The sequence below is a fragment of the Musca autumnalis genome, unplaced genomic scaffold (genome assembly GCF_047663935.1).
Source record: "Musca autumnalis isolate F117 unplaced genomic scaffold, ASM4766393v1 scaffold_3, whole genome shotgun sequence".
Classification (NCBI taxonomy): domain Eukaryota; kingdom Metazoa; phylum Arthropoda; class Insecta; order Diptera; family Muscidae; genus Musca; species Musca autumnalis.
Window position 1 is genome coordinate 51,658,537 of NW_027411866.1, and position 15,916 is coordinate 51,674,452.

Consider the following 15,916-nt stretch of genomic DNA (forward strand, 5'->3'; position numbering starts at 1 on the left):
GGTAAGTCTTATCGAAATGGTAATAGAGAGAATCTTTTAGTTGTGAAAAGTCTCTACAAGATTAGCTTTCGTAATTTTTTTTCCTAGGTTGTCCAATTTCGAGTTATATAAGTTTAAGTTGGGAAATTGCAGTCATGACATTGTTTTATAAGGAGGCGATACAGTCAATGCATTGTCCCAATTTGAACTTCTATATCTCAATAACGGCTTCACGAGCACCGTGCTCCTCATTTAGTAGTGCGATTCTCTAACTCATTTTTTGAGTTACCGACAAATGTCCGTAAAATAAAAATACTTATAATTTCGGTCATTAATGTTTTTCGGTAAATTAGCGACGAATAAAAACCAGTCGTAAAGTTCTACCGATAGCAAGAGTGTTGACAACTTTTATTTGAACTTTCCATTCATAATTTTGCGTTTTAATTTTACCGATTTTTGTCGGTAACTCGAAAAATGAGTTACAGAATTCCACTAAAGAAGACATTAGAAGCATTAGTCTTGTGTCAGACTATGAAAATTTGCAATAACGTGAAAATGAGTTTATAGTCAAAAGGTTGAAAGGGGGGAAACTCTGTACACAAGGTTCTGTGATCTGAAATTATTCTTTGTGTTTAAATTCGCAATTCTCAGACCAATGTAAGGCAATAAAAATATCAAAAATTTCATATGATTCCTATATGTGTGTGGACGTCAATTTTAAAAGAGAGTGGAAAAGAGTTTTCTATTGAAATTTCTCATAGTCTGGCACAAGATTTACCGATGTGTTAATTACACTGTGCTACAAAAAAATATGAAAATATGTATCTCAATCTCTTCAAAAGTTAAGCTTTGACCAGGAAACACGAATCTGAACCACTGTGGGGCGGAGGTATGGAAGACTATAGTTGGATTACCCTACAAATTGAGTCTATCTAAACAAAATCATATCAAACACTGTTATTCTTTAATATTTTTATTATTATAGCTTCTTTATTGACGTTTGACATTTTTAATATATATCTTTTTATTTCTTATTTCCTGTAAAAAACACTCATATTTTTATGCAAGAGAGTTAGATTGATTTTACTTTTTTACTCCTTTCCGGAATTTTCTGAAGTCACATGTCGTTACTGTATATTCACACAGAGAAGAATAGAAATACAGAATGGAAAACTCATACTCGAACACCCTTAAAAAATGACTAAAATCGTTATTTATTGCAGATATGGCAGAACCAAGTGCATTCAATTATTGAAAGGAGAATATTTAAGAATAATTTACACGAAACAAAAATATATTTTAACTAGTTCCATCATTTAAAGTAGATGTCGTTCAGAGTCGAAGCGAAATTCATATTCGAACACCTTAAGGTACTACACTTTTGCTTTCTTTAAAGGATTTTTCTAGGTAATGTGTGACTTTTTTGTACTTAAATATTCTTGAGGAGGCCTCTGATGTTCAGAAACATAAAATTTAGTAATGTTAACGTTGGAAATTTTTTTAAAAAATTGAATTGATTAAAATTATTTTAAATTTTCTACAACACTAAGCAATATTGTTCAAAAAATTAACAGTAATGGAAAATGTTGGATGGATACTTCTAAAAATAGCTAATCTTATTTGTTCTATGACAAAACACGTGGTCCTTAAAAAAATAAATGCTGCCAGCTCATGAGAATTTAAGCCTGTCTGAGCTTATGGTAGGACATTTCTCATGTATACGCATGAAAATGAACACGTATCCTTCACTAAGTGGTATAAGTAGGTTTTGAATACTTGGGAAGGATTCCGAAATTCACGTTACTGCAATAATTATGGAAAATCACTGGGCAAACCTGGATTGAAATGTCGAAATGCAATCTATGTTTTTTTTTTAATTTTCTATAACAAATGAGCTACGTTTCAGATAAAAAATCTTTATTACCCCATTATTTACCTACCTAAAATTTCAGTTTTACTCTGCCAACATTTCGACTTTCAAAAACTATTTTTTTTGCAATTATCGTTAATTATTGTTGCAAAATGAATTGTATTCTCAAATTATAATGCATTTTAAACCACTTACTGCAGGATACTTATTCATTTTCACACGTAGAAATTATAAATGTCTTACCATAAAATTAGGCAGGTTTACATTTTATGGGCTGACAACATTTATTTCTACTAAGAACCACGTATTTTGTCCTAGAACTACAAGGATTCGCTATTTTTAGCAACATCCATAAAAATTTGGTCATTACTGTATTTCTTGAAGAATATTGCTTAGTTTTTTAGAAAATTTACTATATTTTTTAACAATTCAATTTTTAAAAATTTTCCAACGTTAACATTACTTAATTTTATGTTTCTAAACACCAGAGGCCTCCGCAAGGATATTCAAGTACAAACAAGTCACACTTTACCTAGAAAAGCAGGAAAACTGCTGTGCCTTGAGGTGTTCCAATATGAATTTTCCCTCGACTCTTAACGCCATCTATGTTAAATGATGGAACTAGTTAAGAAAAATTTGTTTTATGTTAATTATTCGTAAATATTCTCTATCCAAGAAATTAATGCACTTGATTTTACTCATTTTGAAGGGTGTTCGAATATGAGTTTTGCATACTGTATATTGAACGTGCAATCGTACTGACCAGTTTATCAGTTTAAATTCTCTGGTATGAATGGAGTATCAGATTTTATACCCTACACCACACTGTGTGTACTATGTCTTGGTGCTTTTTTATGTAACATACATAAGGAAACGATATAGACCCATAGTTCCTTTGGCGGATATACATAGAATCACTTTCTGTGTCGATTTATAAATGTGCGTCCGTTTATCCGTTCGCAACGAACAGATGGTATATATTGTCATATTCGGCTAAAAATTGGGGAAGATCATTTTTATAGCCATAAGAAGAACGCTATTGCTTTTGGCAAGAATCGGTTCAGATTTGAATATAAATCCCATATACAGTTTCGGTCGATTTCATGTATTTTATGTACCAAGCACGCTATATATGTATTTCCGATTTCAATAATATTTTGAGTGTATGAAGAAATTTGATATAGAATTAAATGTGCCAAATAATGTCGAAATCTTAACCAATTCCATGTCTGAATCTGAGGTATTTGATGCACCAAACTCGTTATATCTGTTAAATTTTGATGGAAATTGCAATGTGTGACGGAATTTGGTCTAGAAATAAATGTGTCAAATTATATTGAAATGGGTTCCGATATATCCAAGCTCCCATATGCATATATTTTCGGCAGACATGAGGTATTTGATACACCAAACTCGCTATATCTCTCCAATCTTTATGAAATTTGGGATGTGTGATTGAATTCGGTCTAGAAATAAGGTTGTCAAATTATTTTGAAATGGGTTGAGATTTGAATATAGCTCCCATATATATTTTACATATTCATAGTGATGTAGGGTATCATATAGTCGGCCTCGCCCGACTTGATCCTTTCCTTACTGGGTTTCCTTAAAGTAACTATTGACCTAAAATTGAATGAAAAAAACAGGAAAAGGCGGTTTCATCAATAGATAACCGTAGCTATTAAGAAATACCGCCTGAACTTTAATGTAAAGTATACACACCAACTAAATATTTCGTAGAATGCTGAGGTCTAAAACTGCAACAGGGTCTAAGAATTTTTAAGGTCCATGTTTTTTATATGGGGACTTCTGATATATATTTTTAAGGTTTTACACTCAGTACAATTTGTGGTAAGAGTATTTAAAGCAGTTTTTAGTTGTTACATCTCATCTGTAGTGCTTTACCGACAATTGTCGGAAAAATTGAAATGCTTATAATTTCGGTAATTACCGATTGTTTTTTGTAAGTTACCGACGAATAAAAAGCAGTTGTAAAGTTCTACTGATAGCAAGAGTGTTGTCAACTTTTATTTGAACTTTTCATTCATAATTTTGCGTTTTAATTTTACCGATTTTTGTCGGTAACTCAAAAAATGAGTTAGAGAATCGCACTACTGATCTGTCAACACACAAGAGCGTTGGAAGAATATCATAAATAGGCGTAGCAGATTCAAAGCGGCTTTGCTATTGAATTGAATTGTCACAGCATAGTACAGCATCAGTTTTCTATTAGAAATAACAAAATCCAAAGGTTAACAACATTTTGACAATTTTGGTTCATTACGGTATATTTCTGAAAATATGCGAGATAATACATGTAAATAAAAATCAAATCAAAAGTTTGAATGTCTTCTTTCAAAATGATTCTACACTATCCGCATATCTGAATATCCTCCCAATAAAAAGACAATAAACATTTTTTGGAGTGGGATAGATGAGGGTTCCGGAGGGGAAGAAGCCTATTGATTTTGATGATGGTCGGATAATATTCAGGGGTCCGTATGGGCAAAAAACTTATTTGGAGAAAAAGTCAATGTTTTACTTCGAAGCCAATATCTCTGTTTCTTTAAGAGGTATATCAAAAGCAAAACCTGGCAAGTAGAAAATATCACCTTTACAACTATGTAAAGTAGGTTGTCGTAGGTGGTCAAACAACAGAGATATCGCAATAGACGGTGATGCATCCCATTTTCCGATTTCTTTGTAATCACGCTACACGTTGGAATTTTGATCGGATAGTCACGAAATTTTTGGGATTGATGGGGGCCCCACAGGGGAAGAAGCCTATTGATTTTGGTGATAGTCGGATAATATTTAGGGGTCGGAATGGGGAAAAACTCATGTGGAGACAAATTCAAAGTTTTATTCTTAAAAGAAGAAAACATTACCTTTACATTGTCAAAGATGAGAGATACCGCAATAGTCGGTGATGCATCCAATTCTTCGATTTTTTTGCAATCAATTTTAATCGGATGGTCGCGAAATTTTTGTTGCTTATGGGGGTCCCAGAGAGAAAGAGGCATATTATGTTTGGTGGTAGTCGGATTATATTCCCTAAAAGAAATGTTTACCAGTGAAAAGCTTATGCACAGGGGTAGTGGTGTAGGGTATCACATGGTCGGCCCCGTCCCGACTATAGCCTTTGCTCAGTTGTTTATAAATATTTTGTATTTTTTAACATTGGAACACCAGTGCGTATCATTGTTGTTATAATCTTTCTAATTGATAACAATCATACGCACGCTCATACGCACTGGGGCTCCAATGTGGAGAAATACAAAAGTACTATTAATAAAACATTAAGAACAGCGTTAAGTTCGAATATTATATTGAATTAAACTGGAACAATTAGTTTTCATTCGCTTATGAAAGTACTTAACTCTTCCGTCGCGCTAACTGAAGAATATGGCTTCTTTTAAACACGTTTTTACCCATTCAGAGTCTGAAATACCATGTTACAGTCACTGCAGTAGACTAATCCTTAAAAAAAAACTTCACATCGAGCGGTATACTTTCCAATCCGAGAACCCGCAATACTTCTTATATGGGGACAGTATTAAAACATACATCTATACCCACAATTTTTGACTTTGAATTTTATGCTGATCAAGAATATCACGGTGTGCCTTAACCAACTTTACTTACATCTCGGAAGTTTTTGCAGATTCCACACACACATTGTTAGGGGTTTCTTAGGTTTTTACGATTTTGCTTGGAAACCGCAAGTTCTATGTAAATGGGGCTAGATAAAATGTTGTAGCAGTTAAAATTCTCTAAAAGATTGACATTCACGATATTTTCGTAGGTTTTACAGTTTCTGAGATATAGTAGTTGAAATTGGGACAAGGCACTGACTGTATCGCCTCCTTATAAAACAAAGCCATGACTGCAGTTTTCCAACATAAACTTATATATCTCTAAAATGCTACAACCTAGGCAAAAAATTACAAAAGCTAATCTTGTAGAGTATTTTCACAGCTATAAGATTTTCTTTTGTCCTATTTCGATAAGACTTGGCGTTTGCAAGCAAAATCGTGCAAACCTAATAAAAACCCTAAAAATGTGACCTGAACTTCTATATCTCAAAAATTATAAAACCTACGAATAAATCCTAAAGGTCGATCCCCATTTTCGATTTCAAACAAAATCGTGAAAACCTAAAAAACCCTAAAAATCTGATTTTTACCGCGATTTAGTTAGAAATCCCTTCAGCGATTTTTTTAAATTTTTTAATTTTTCTCATCTGTGAACAATGCTGTTTCAGAATGCACAGAAACTTCGCAGGTGTAAGCGGTTTTCATTTAAAGTTAGTTAAGGCGCACCGTGCATGACATTGTTTTATAAGGAGGTGATACAGTCAGTGCATTGCCCCAATTTCAACTACTATATCTCAGAAACGGTAAAACGTACGAAAATATCGTGAACGCAATCTTGTAGAGAATTTAAACTGCTACAACATTTTATCTAGCCCCATTTCCATGGAACTTGCGATTTCCAAGCAAAATCGTGAAAACCTTACAAACCCCTAACAATGTGAACTTTGACCGCGATTTATTTAAAAAGCCCTCCGGCGATTTTTTTTTAGTTTTTTTAATTATTCTTATCTATGAACATTGTAGTGTGGATTCTGCAAAAACTTCCGAGGTGTAAGCTCCTTTCATTTAAAGTTGGTTAAGGCGCACCGTGATATTCTTGATCAGCATAAAATTTAAAGTCGGAAAAATTTGGGTAGGAAAAATACATATATTAATAATATTCTAAATACATCGCGGTCAAAAGTCACATTTTTAGGTTTTCACTATTTTGCTTGAAATCGAAAATGGGGCTAAAGACGGATTGACCTTTATGGTTTGTTCCTAGGTTTTATAATTTTTGAGATATAGAATTTTAACTGCTACAACATTTTATCTAGCCCCATTTCCATAGAACTTGCGGTTTCCAAGCAAAATCGTGAAAACCTTACAAACCCGTACCAATGTGAACTTTGACAGCGATTTATATAAAAAACCCTCCGGTGATTTTTTTTTTTTTTTGATTTTCTCTCTTTCTAGGCTCAACGCGATATATACAAATTTAATTATACCCTCCATATTATGGCGCACTATGTCGCGAGTTCATATTAACTGTGGCCAAAAATAGAAGGAGTTGTCGTAAGTGCATCAATTTTGGTACACGTACCTATTATTGACTTACAATCTTCAGGACAAAAATTTGGGTTGGTCGGTCCACGTTTTGATATAGCCCCCATAGAACCGTACCTCCCGATTTTCGGTATTTTGAATGTTTAAGACACAATGACCAACCGAAAGTATTCAAATTTTGTGGTTAGTCTTCGGCAGAGGTATCAAACATTCCAACAGAGAATTGTGGGCCTAGATCCACGTTTTGATATAGCTCTCATATAACGGTGCCTCCCGATTATCGGTATTTTGAAGATTTTAGCCTCATTATTACACCGAAATTGCTGAAATTTGGTATTTAGTCTTCGCAGGGGGCATTATACCTTCACCATGAAATTTGTCTGCATAGGTCCAGGCCTTCATATAGCCCCCATAGGACGGTACCTCCCGATTTTCGGTATTTTGGAGGTTTTAGCCTGATTATCACACCGAAATGGCTGAAAATTGGTATTAAGTCTGCGTTGGGGGACTTATAACCTTCGACCAGAAATATGTCGGTATAGGTCCTCGTCTTCCTATAGCCCCCATAGAACCGTGCCTCCTCATTTTCGGTGTTTTGAGTGTTGTGGCCTCAATATCCACCCGATATGACTGAAATTTGGTGTTTAGTCCTCATATTGTTTGTGAGCATATTGAATATATCAAACTCTTGTCTATATATATGAGAAATTTCCTTTAAAAAAAATTTTGACCGATTAGTGGTCAAAAAACGGTCAATTTTTTGTAAAAAATCGAATTTTGATTTTCGCTGTTCACATATTTTTTTAAAATGTATATTTTTAAAAATTCTCTCGTTTTAAAGCAAGACTATTAGGTACTTAATAAGCCCACAAAAATATATGATGATCGGTTCATTCGTTTTCGGGCTATAGCCAACACCGCAAAACGATTTGTTAAAAAAGGGGGTATCCTCTCAGTGAGGTGGTCGCTGCAAAAGAGAAGTGACACATTCGTCTGCAAACCTCTGCAGCTGGGACCTTTATATATTTGAAGTACTCACTTTTTACTACTCATACAGTAAAAAATATCGATATACACTTTTATACAATTTTTTTCCCACTCCACTTAATTTAAAATTTGCTTCAGAAAATTAATAAACTTAGTAATACATGTTTGGGTAAATGTAAACACCATATGTTTAATATTTACATGCAAACAAAGGTGTAGCCAAGTTTATTACATCCAAAGAGAACTTAGGAACCATTTTTTCAGCGACCGTTACTTTTAAATTTTAAATATTAACGTATAATATAATTTATTAATTTTAGAAAAAACACTGTAAAAATACGTATTAACTAAAATTGTCGGATTTAAATCCTCATATAGCAAAAACTACTTCACGTATCAGTACCAAAATTCAGATTCTTCTTAATTAATGTGTTTTCTATCACTCCCCATCAATAAATTTGTTCAACGAAGTATTTAGTTTTTACCATTTTTGGCCACGGTCGTGACACTGTGTGGCGCAGCATATAAAACGTAATATAAATCCGTTATGAACAAATAAGTTGTGTTTACAATTTAAAATCTAAGAAAATCCGTTTTTTCTGTACTTTAATGCCCCGTTTATATATAACCGGATTTAACAAACCGACTGGGTTTAAAATGTCAATTCCATTGCTTATATTTCAAACAAATCCTCATAAAGAAGGTTAACCCTGCAAGAAGCTCTAATATAAACAGCATATAACCGATATAAAATAACTTTATGAAGTGACATATAAACCCAAAGCTATTTTCGGCATCCATTGACTTCAACAAAACCGAATCCCTAATTTTTGTGTTGCACAAAGTTATTGGTGTATATCAGAATTCCATCCAGAATAGAGATTAAATAGATGTCTTGAAAGTAAACATGCTTGTATTATTCCACTATGTGTTTTGAGGGGTGTCGCTTATTTTACAATTATTTTGGTCGTAAAAAAAGAGTCTCGATTCCTCGACCTACTGCGTGCAAGGCAGTCACGCAATTGCACGGTGGCATTGCATACCACGTTAATATTCGTAGAACTCATTAGATTTATTGACGCTTTTATAGAATGTAGCAACTTTGGTTAGATGATGCGTAAAAGGTCTCTTTGCATCGACATCAAGAGCTACTGATATTTGTTGAATACAACAAACAACCAAAGTGCAAACGGCGCAAAATGCGAAAATCGTAACAACAATGAAAAAGCTTTCGTTCAAACCATAACTTACTCTTAGATACGAACACAGAAAATAAATATTTAGAAACAGAAGTCTAATAGAACAATAGCAACAACAACAACTATACAAAAACTATTCAATAGCACATGCAAGTATTTTTCTCCAATGTCGCGAGTCATGCACACGCGAAGACGACGAGAATATAATGTACGTATGCACATATGTATGTACATAGTATGTATGCACTTTTGCACAATGTTGTACTTATGTGCGTCCAGTTGTGTTTTTGTGTGCGAATCATAAAATGCACCGAATAAGAAGCTTACATACCTACGGACAGCAAAACAGCAACACGATGTATCGGTGGTGGCGGTGTCCGAAACGCTTTTCTAAGTGTGTGTATGTATAGCCCCACGTTCAAGTGACATAGATGCGAAAAATTAACACACAACGTGACAAACTCGCACACACACCCTCTTTTAGTTTCAACAACAAAACATCAATGTGGGTACGCATTTTTCATAGAAAATGTTTTGCACACTTCAAATCGAAAGAGATCAAAAGTAGATGTTACACCATCTTCCATTGGAGCAAATTCAACCGTAAGACTAATGTTCAAACAGATTTACCCATATGCCATTGCGTCGTTTAGAACTAGAGAATCAAGTAAGAATGAATGCAACAATCTAAGCAATTTACCCACATGCATACTGGTGCTAGCACGCCAGCTAAGCTAAGGCACATTTAGTGGTGGTGGTGCTGTTGTGGTTACACTTACCCGTATCTTTTGTTTCATTGGCCACCTCTTGCCAAGCTTTTTGGATTTCATCTTTTTTGCTGTACTCGGGCAATGTTGAATTCCACAGGCAAGGTTTTGATTCTACCAGTTGCACGAATTTCACATTGAATACGGGATCATCTTTGCGTGTACTCATTGTTGTGGTCGTGGTGGCGGATTGGTTCGCCTGGTTGGTGCTAATAGCACTTTTACTGTGGGTGGCGGCGTTCCTTGAATTGTGCGACTGACCGTCGTCGTCGCAAAGTGCCGCACTTGCAGCGATGGTGCCTACGTGTGACGTGGTAATGGTTGTTGTTTTCTAACTACTCCTGGTGTGGTAATGTTGTATTCGACTCTGTGGATGGATACTCAGCCAAATGACAAATACGGCAATGCAGTGGCAAGCCTCCTGCCACAACTGCAAAACAATTTTTTCGATAAAAACGAAAGTCAAGAAATTGCAATATGCAGTATATGATGTTAACAGGTCCTCCTACTTTTCCTTCCAAAACATTTGCTTCTTTCGTTCCGTGCGAAAGCAATCCGAAATTAGGTTGCAACAAAACAAATGAATGCTCCCAAATAGTTGTCACAGAAACGCGCACACAACGTGACACACACATACATTTGTGTGTGTATGCAACTGTCGCTTTCGTACCTTCTTAGTGTATGTGTGTGTGCTGTACGAGTGTCTAATTTTCTGCCCCCTATTAGTGGCGGTGCGCGCGTTAGACAGACCCGTTATGCAGTTTAGAATATTAGCACGAGCAAAAAAGCCCAACCAAACTCAACGGCTGTTGAGTACAAACTGACTAAGCACACAAAAAGCGCGCAAAAACACCGATACACAGACAGCACTCATACAGCGAAATACACGTACCCAAAAAGCTGTAATGCAGTTGCAGTAGCTTAGCTGGCTGGTCGACTGACTGACATCTTTACTGCAAATTACATGCAAATCACTGCTGCGAGTCGAAATCAATAACGCGTCAACCAATTAACTAAGCACTAAAAACGCCAAAAGCCAGCCAACTAACTGTTCGTGTATAGTTCAAATGTCCCACCCCATGACTCATTTAGGTACGCTGTTAGTCGGGGAGGTTAAATGCAGTGCCAGCTAACTACGAATGTATACATTTACATATGTGCGTATAGAGAAGTAGGCCCTGTAACCATACCCCAACTTGCGTAACGACAACGCATCAGTTGCATTGGCGTTTTGTCTTTCTTATAATGCGCTGCTCTTGTGTGGCACAAATATGACAAATGCTGCTAGGACAAGTGGCCCAGCAGTAAACAAAAACAAACAACAACAAAAAAAACAAACCAAGTTTCCAATTGCCCCACAAATTCAATTCTCAAGAGTCAAAAGTGTGCCGAGCTTTTTTCTTTTCTAGATATGACGTCATTTGCCTATGATACCAAAACACATTGGCAAAGAAATGCAGCAAGCAACTGCTGTGTTTTTCATCAGTCCGTCGGGTCGGTCTATGCTTGTTTTGTTTTCTTTTTTGCTATAAAGCAGCATTCAGTAGTTAACAACACTAAGCCAAAAGCTTTTGCAATTGCTCGTCATATTCGTCATATTCTCATTCTCGGAACTTGTTGATAAAGCTTTTGCACTTTTGGTTTGGTGCAATTAACGTGCATCTCGTCGTCGTCATCGTTGTTTCTGCCGACTGGCCATTTACTGACTGGATGGATGGGTGGTCGGTAGGTATGTTGGTTGTTTGACAGCACACTCTGGGTTCTCTGTTTGCATTGTGTTGTGCACGTCTCTCCAAACGATAGAAAAAGTTTCATTTTTGTTGGTAAATTGTGTCGTGGTCACACATTGTCTTCTTTTTGGTTAAAAATTTGCAAATTCTTTGCATTGAGCTTTTGTACTATTTGATTCCATTAACGAGTAGTAAGTAGTCCCTTTTATGTGGGCGGTCACGACAAATATAATATAAAAAATAAGTTAAAGTTTGGTCTGTTCCTTTACTTTTAAAAATGGTAGAAGTTGCAAACGTAGCAACAGTTCTGAAATGCTCTCCTATCAATTGTATGCTTACATCAAGTAAAGTAACACATTCTAGTAAAAAGTTGTAAAACTTGAAGATTCTTGCACGTAAAGAAACAGGTCTGTTATCAGATGACTGATAACATTATCTTTTTTTTTGCACCACATTTCCACATGAAGTACTTTCGCTAAAAATTTTCGAACGAGCCTCGAACAGCCCTTAATCTGCACTTAATTAATTTTTTTATTTAACTTGCTTTGTTGTCTGTCTTATTAATTTAAATCTAGACGTATTTTTCATGGGTTCTACCGAAATCGGATGCGCCCCAAAATCGTATCCATATTGAGCGACTTCTACCCACTTTAAGGTTTTTGCACTGTGTGATGCAACTGAAGGCACACTTTGGCCGCTATGCGAAACAGCGAAATATGCATAAATATTGAAAGAGATTGATTATCTGTATCTAAAAACGGATTTGTATCAACTGATTTTAACTAATTCGCGAATAACAGGCTTTTCAATTTTCATATATTTTTAATGAAAGGGTGACGTAGGGGATGAGAGATACCAATGAACGGTCATGACCTGCTTTAACATGGCAAAGTTAAGGATTTATCTTGGTCCCTCTCTCATCTCAAGTGGACACTGACCACCCGTGGTGTCACCTGGGGTAGCTGCCTTTAACATCCGTTAAAGGTAGTGAACTAACATGTGCCCCGCGTTCACCCATAAGAACGTTAAAAACTTGGGTTTGGGCGTCGTGTTAGTAACCCTCTTTAACATCAGCCTTATTTGCGCTCATGCTCCCACTGAAGACAAAGACGAACAGACCAAAGATATATTTTACGAGCGCTTAGAAGAAACATATGACCGTTGCCCTGCCCATGACATTACAATTATTCTAGGCGATTTTAATGCCAAAATTGGAAAGGAGAATATTTTTGGCCCAACAGTCGGACAATTCAGTCTCCACAATGAAACATCTGACAATGGTATGAGGCCGATAGACTTCGCAGCGGCAAAAAAACATGGTAGTTATAACCACCAGATTTAAACATCTCGACATCCATAAGGGCACCAGATCAGAAAACAAGAAATCAAATTGATCACGTTGTGATAGATGGAAGACATTCATGGAGCGTGTTGGATGTGCGTTTTTTCCGAGGAGACTCGGACCACTACCTTATTGCAGCAAAGGTACTCACCCGGTTAAACGTAGCAAACAAAGTACGAACAGACACAACACGAAAGTAAGACATCGGTAAGCTGAAATCACAACAGATAGTCACAGCATACTCCACTCAACTAGCCCAATTGCTTAATCAAAGCACTCCTAAACCCGATAACATATCAGCGCAATGGCAAAGCACTGCCCTCTCCATGCAAACAGCCGCAAAATCCATACTTGGATGCCAGAGGAATCCATGGTATGACCAGGAGTGTCGTGTGGCTACCGAAGAGAAAAATGCGGCATATAGGGCTACTCTACAATCAGTAGCAACGCGTAGCGCACGAGAGAGTTATCGGGAGAAAAGGAGAGAGGAGAAACATCTTTTCCGCTGGAAAAGCGGGAGTCCTAAAGTCCTAAAATTCTACCAAAGAGTGAAGCATTAAACTGATGGATTTGGTACAGGCACCACCTCCTGAAGAGACCAGCAGGGTAATTCGGTAACTGATACAGATAGTGTGCTCTGGATATGGAGCGAACATTTTTCAAACCTGTTGGTATCCAATAGCAGCGAAGACGACGAAGATACAACAGATCCAATCGCAGAATATGGTATTGAATGTATACCGCCCAGCCAAGATGAGGTAAAGACAGCAATAAATCGGCTGAAGAATAACAAGGCAGTAGAAGCCGATGGCTACCAGCCGAGCCGTTCAAAACCGGAGGCGACACGCTGATAAGGTTAATTCATCAGCTAGCTAGCACCATCTGGCAGGAAGAACGAGTACCCAACGATTGGAACCTTAGTATCCTGTGCCCTGTCGACAAGAAAGGAGATAAGACTGTATGCTCTAACTATAGGGACATAAGTCTACTCCAGGTTGCCTACAAGATCGTGTCAGGGATATTATGCGAACGACTAAAGCCTATGGTCAACGAGATAATTGGGCCATACCAATGAGGCTTTAGACCTGGCAAGTCCACCATTGACCAGATATTTACCCTGCGACAAATCCTGGAGAAGACCGAAGAGATGCAGATCGACAGCCCGCTACGTTCAAAGGTATTCCAAGCCATGTCTGAATTTGGTATCCCCGCAAAGCAACCATCAAAAGAAGTGGCACAATCTACACCAATAGCCACATGCTACTTGATTATGCTGATGATATAGGCATCATGGGACGATCATTAAAGGAAGTAACTGATACATTTATGAATCTGCTAATGTGGGTCTGACGGTAAACGGCGGGAAGACCAAGTTGATGGTGCCGACGCGCAATGCGTCCATTGAGCTCGTATCAACTGTTGAAGTTGGTTCCTATAATTTTGAGGAAGTAAAAGACTTCGTCTGCCTCGTCACCGTCGTAAACACAACATACGACATCAGTTGTGACTTAAAAAGAAGAATTGTATTGGCCAACAGATGCTACTTTGACTTAAGTAAGCAGTTTAAAAACAAAGCCACATCTCGTCAAACAAAAATAACGCTTTACAAAACACTGATACTACCCGTGCTAATGTATGGCTCCGAAGCATGGGTACTTGCGCAAGCAGACATGGCAGTGCTTGGAGTGTTTGAGAGAAAAATTCTTAGAAAGATCTACGGACCAATCTGCGTTGACGGTGAATATCGACGTCGCATGAACCACGAGCTGTATCTGCTATACAACGACATCAATATAGTTAAACGTATCGAGATGCAGCTATTGCGTTGGCTAGGCGATGATGAACCCGCTAAAAAGTCGTATAAATTCGAGTCACATGTCGGTGAACGCAGAATTGGCAAGCCAAGGAATAGCGACGTTTTATAGGTACTTGGGCACTAAGATACTGCCGATCCTACATCTTAACCTCAAAATTATTTTTTTAAAAATATATACAAATTTAAGGGTACAAAATGATTTTGATAATTACGCGATATACACATTTGTTATACCAAATATAGTGGGTTGCTACTTCCACGGTTCTTGATTAACCGTACCAAAATGGATATTTATATCGATGTAGATTTCCACAGTGGACGCTGCATCTTAGCCTCTATAATAAATTCAGAAAATTATGTACATGTTGGAAGGTATGGTTTTGATGTGACTGAAAACCCCATGAGGACAAAGTGATTTTAATAATTACGCGATTATTAACACATATTTTCAAACTGCATATAAATTAAAACGGTTTATTTGAACTCTATTTCCGTTTAAGAAGTCTATGGATTTATCTCAACAACCCGATTTTCTTCCTCAATGGAAAATCTTTTATATAAATGTAGATTTTGCATCTTATTATTAGATTCCCCGTAAAGTTTTGATTTAAAACAATTTTTTAAGCAATTTTATTACGGACAGATGGTCCTTTATTTAAAAAAAAAATGGTTAACATTAAAACAGTATTCAATTTTTTCAAATTTCACGATTATTGAGTAAGATTTTACGAATATTTAACAATCTTTTCTTCACATAGAATATTAAAAAATTTTTCACATTTCCCTTATAACATATATGAATAATGAAACGACACAGGCCCATAGTTCCTTTTAGGGTACATGCTTGTCCGCTTGCTCATACATATTTGTTCGCAACGTGCGGGTCGCATTTATTATCTGATTTGGCAAAAATTTCGGGAAGATATTTTTCAGCCATAGGAGGAACGCTATTGGTTTTTGTGAAAATCGGTCCAGATTAGGACATAACTCACTCCCATATATAAGTATTTCCAGCCGACTTCATGTATTTGATGCACCAAACACACTATATCTGTCAAATTTCGATGAAATGTGTGACTGAATTT

At 36.5% G+C, this 15,916-nt stretch overlaps 1 protein-coding gene across 1 annotated transcript in view; it reads right to left on the reverse strand.

The window, feature by feature from the left end:
• The window catches only part of LOC141398647 (uncharacterized), a 35,970-nt gene extending 25,194 nt beyond the window's left edge, over positions 1–10,776 (reverse strand). The window contains exons 1-2 of the mRNA XM_073976151.1: positions 10,453–10,776; positions 9,956–10,373 (exon numbers count right to left, since the gene is read on the reverse strand). Of these exons, the coding sequence (XP_073832252.1) occupies positions 9,956–10,112 (157 nt within the window). The 5' untranslated portion in view covers positions 10,113–10,373; positions 10,453–10,776. The remainder of the gene's footprint in view (positions 1–9,955; positions 10,374–10,452) is intronic.
• Positions 10,777–15,916: the final 5,140 nt, after the last annotated feature.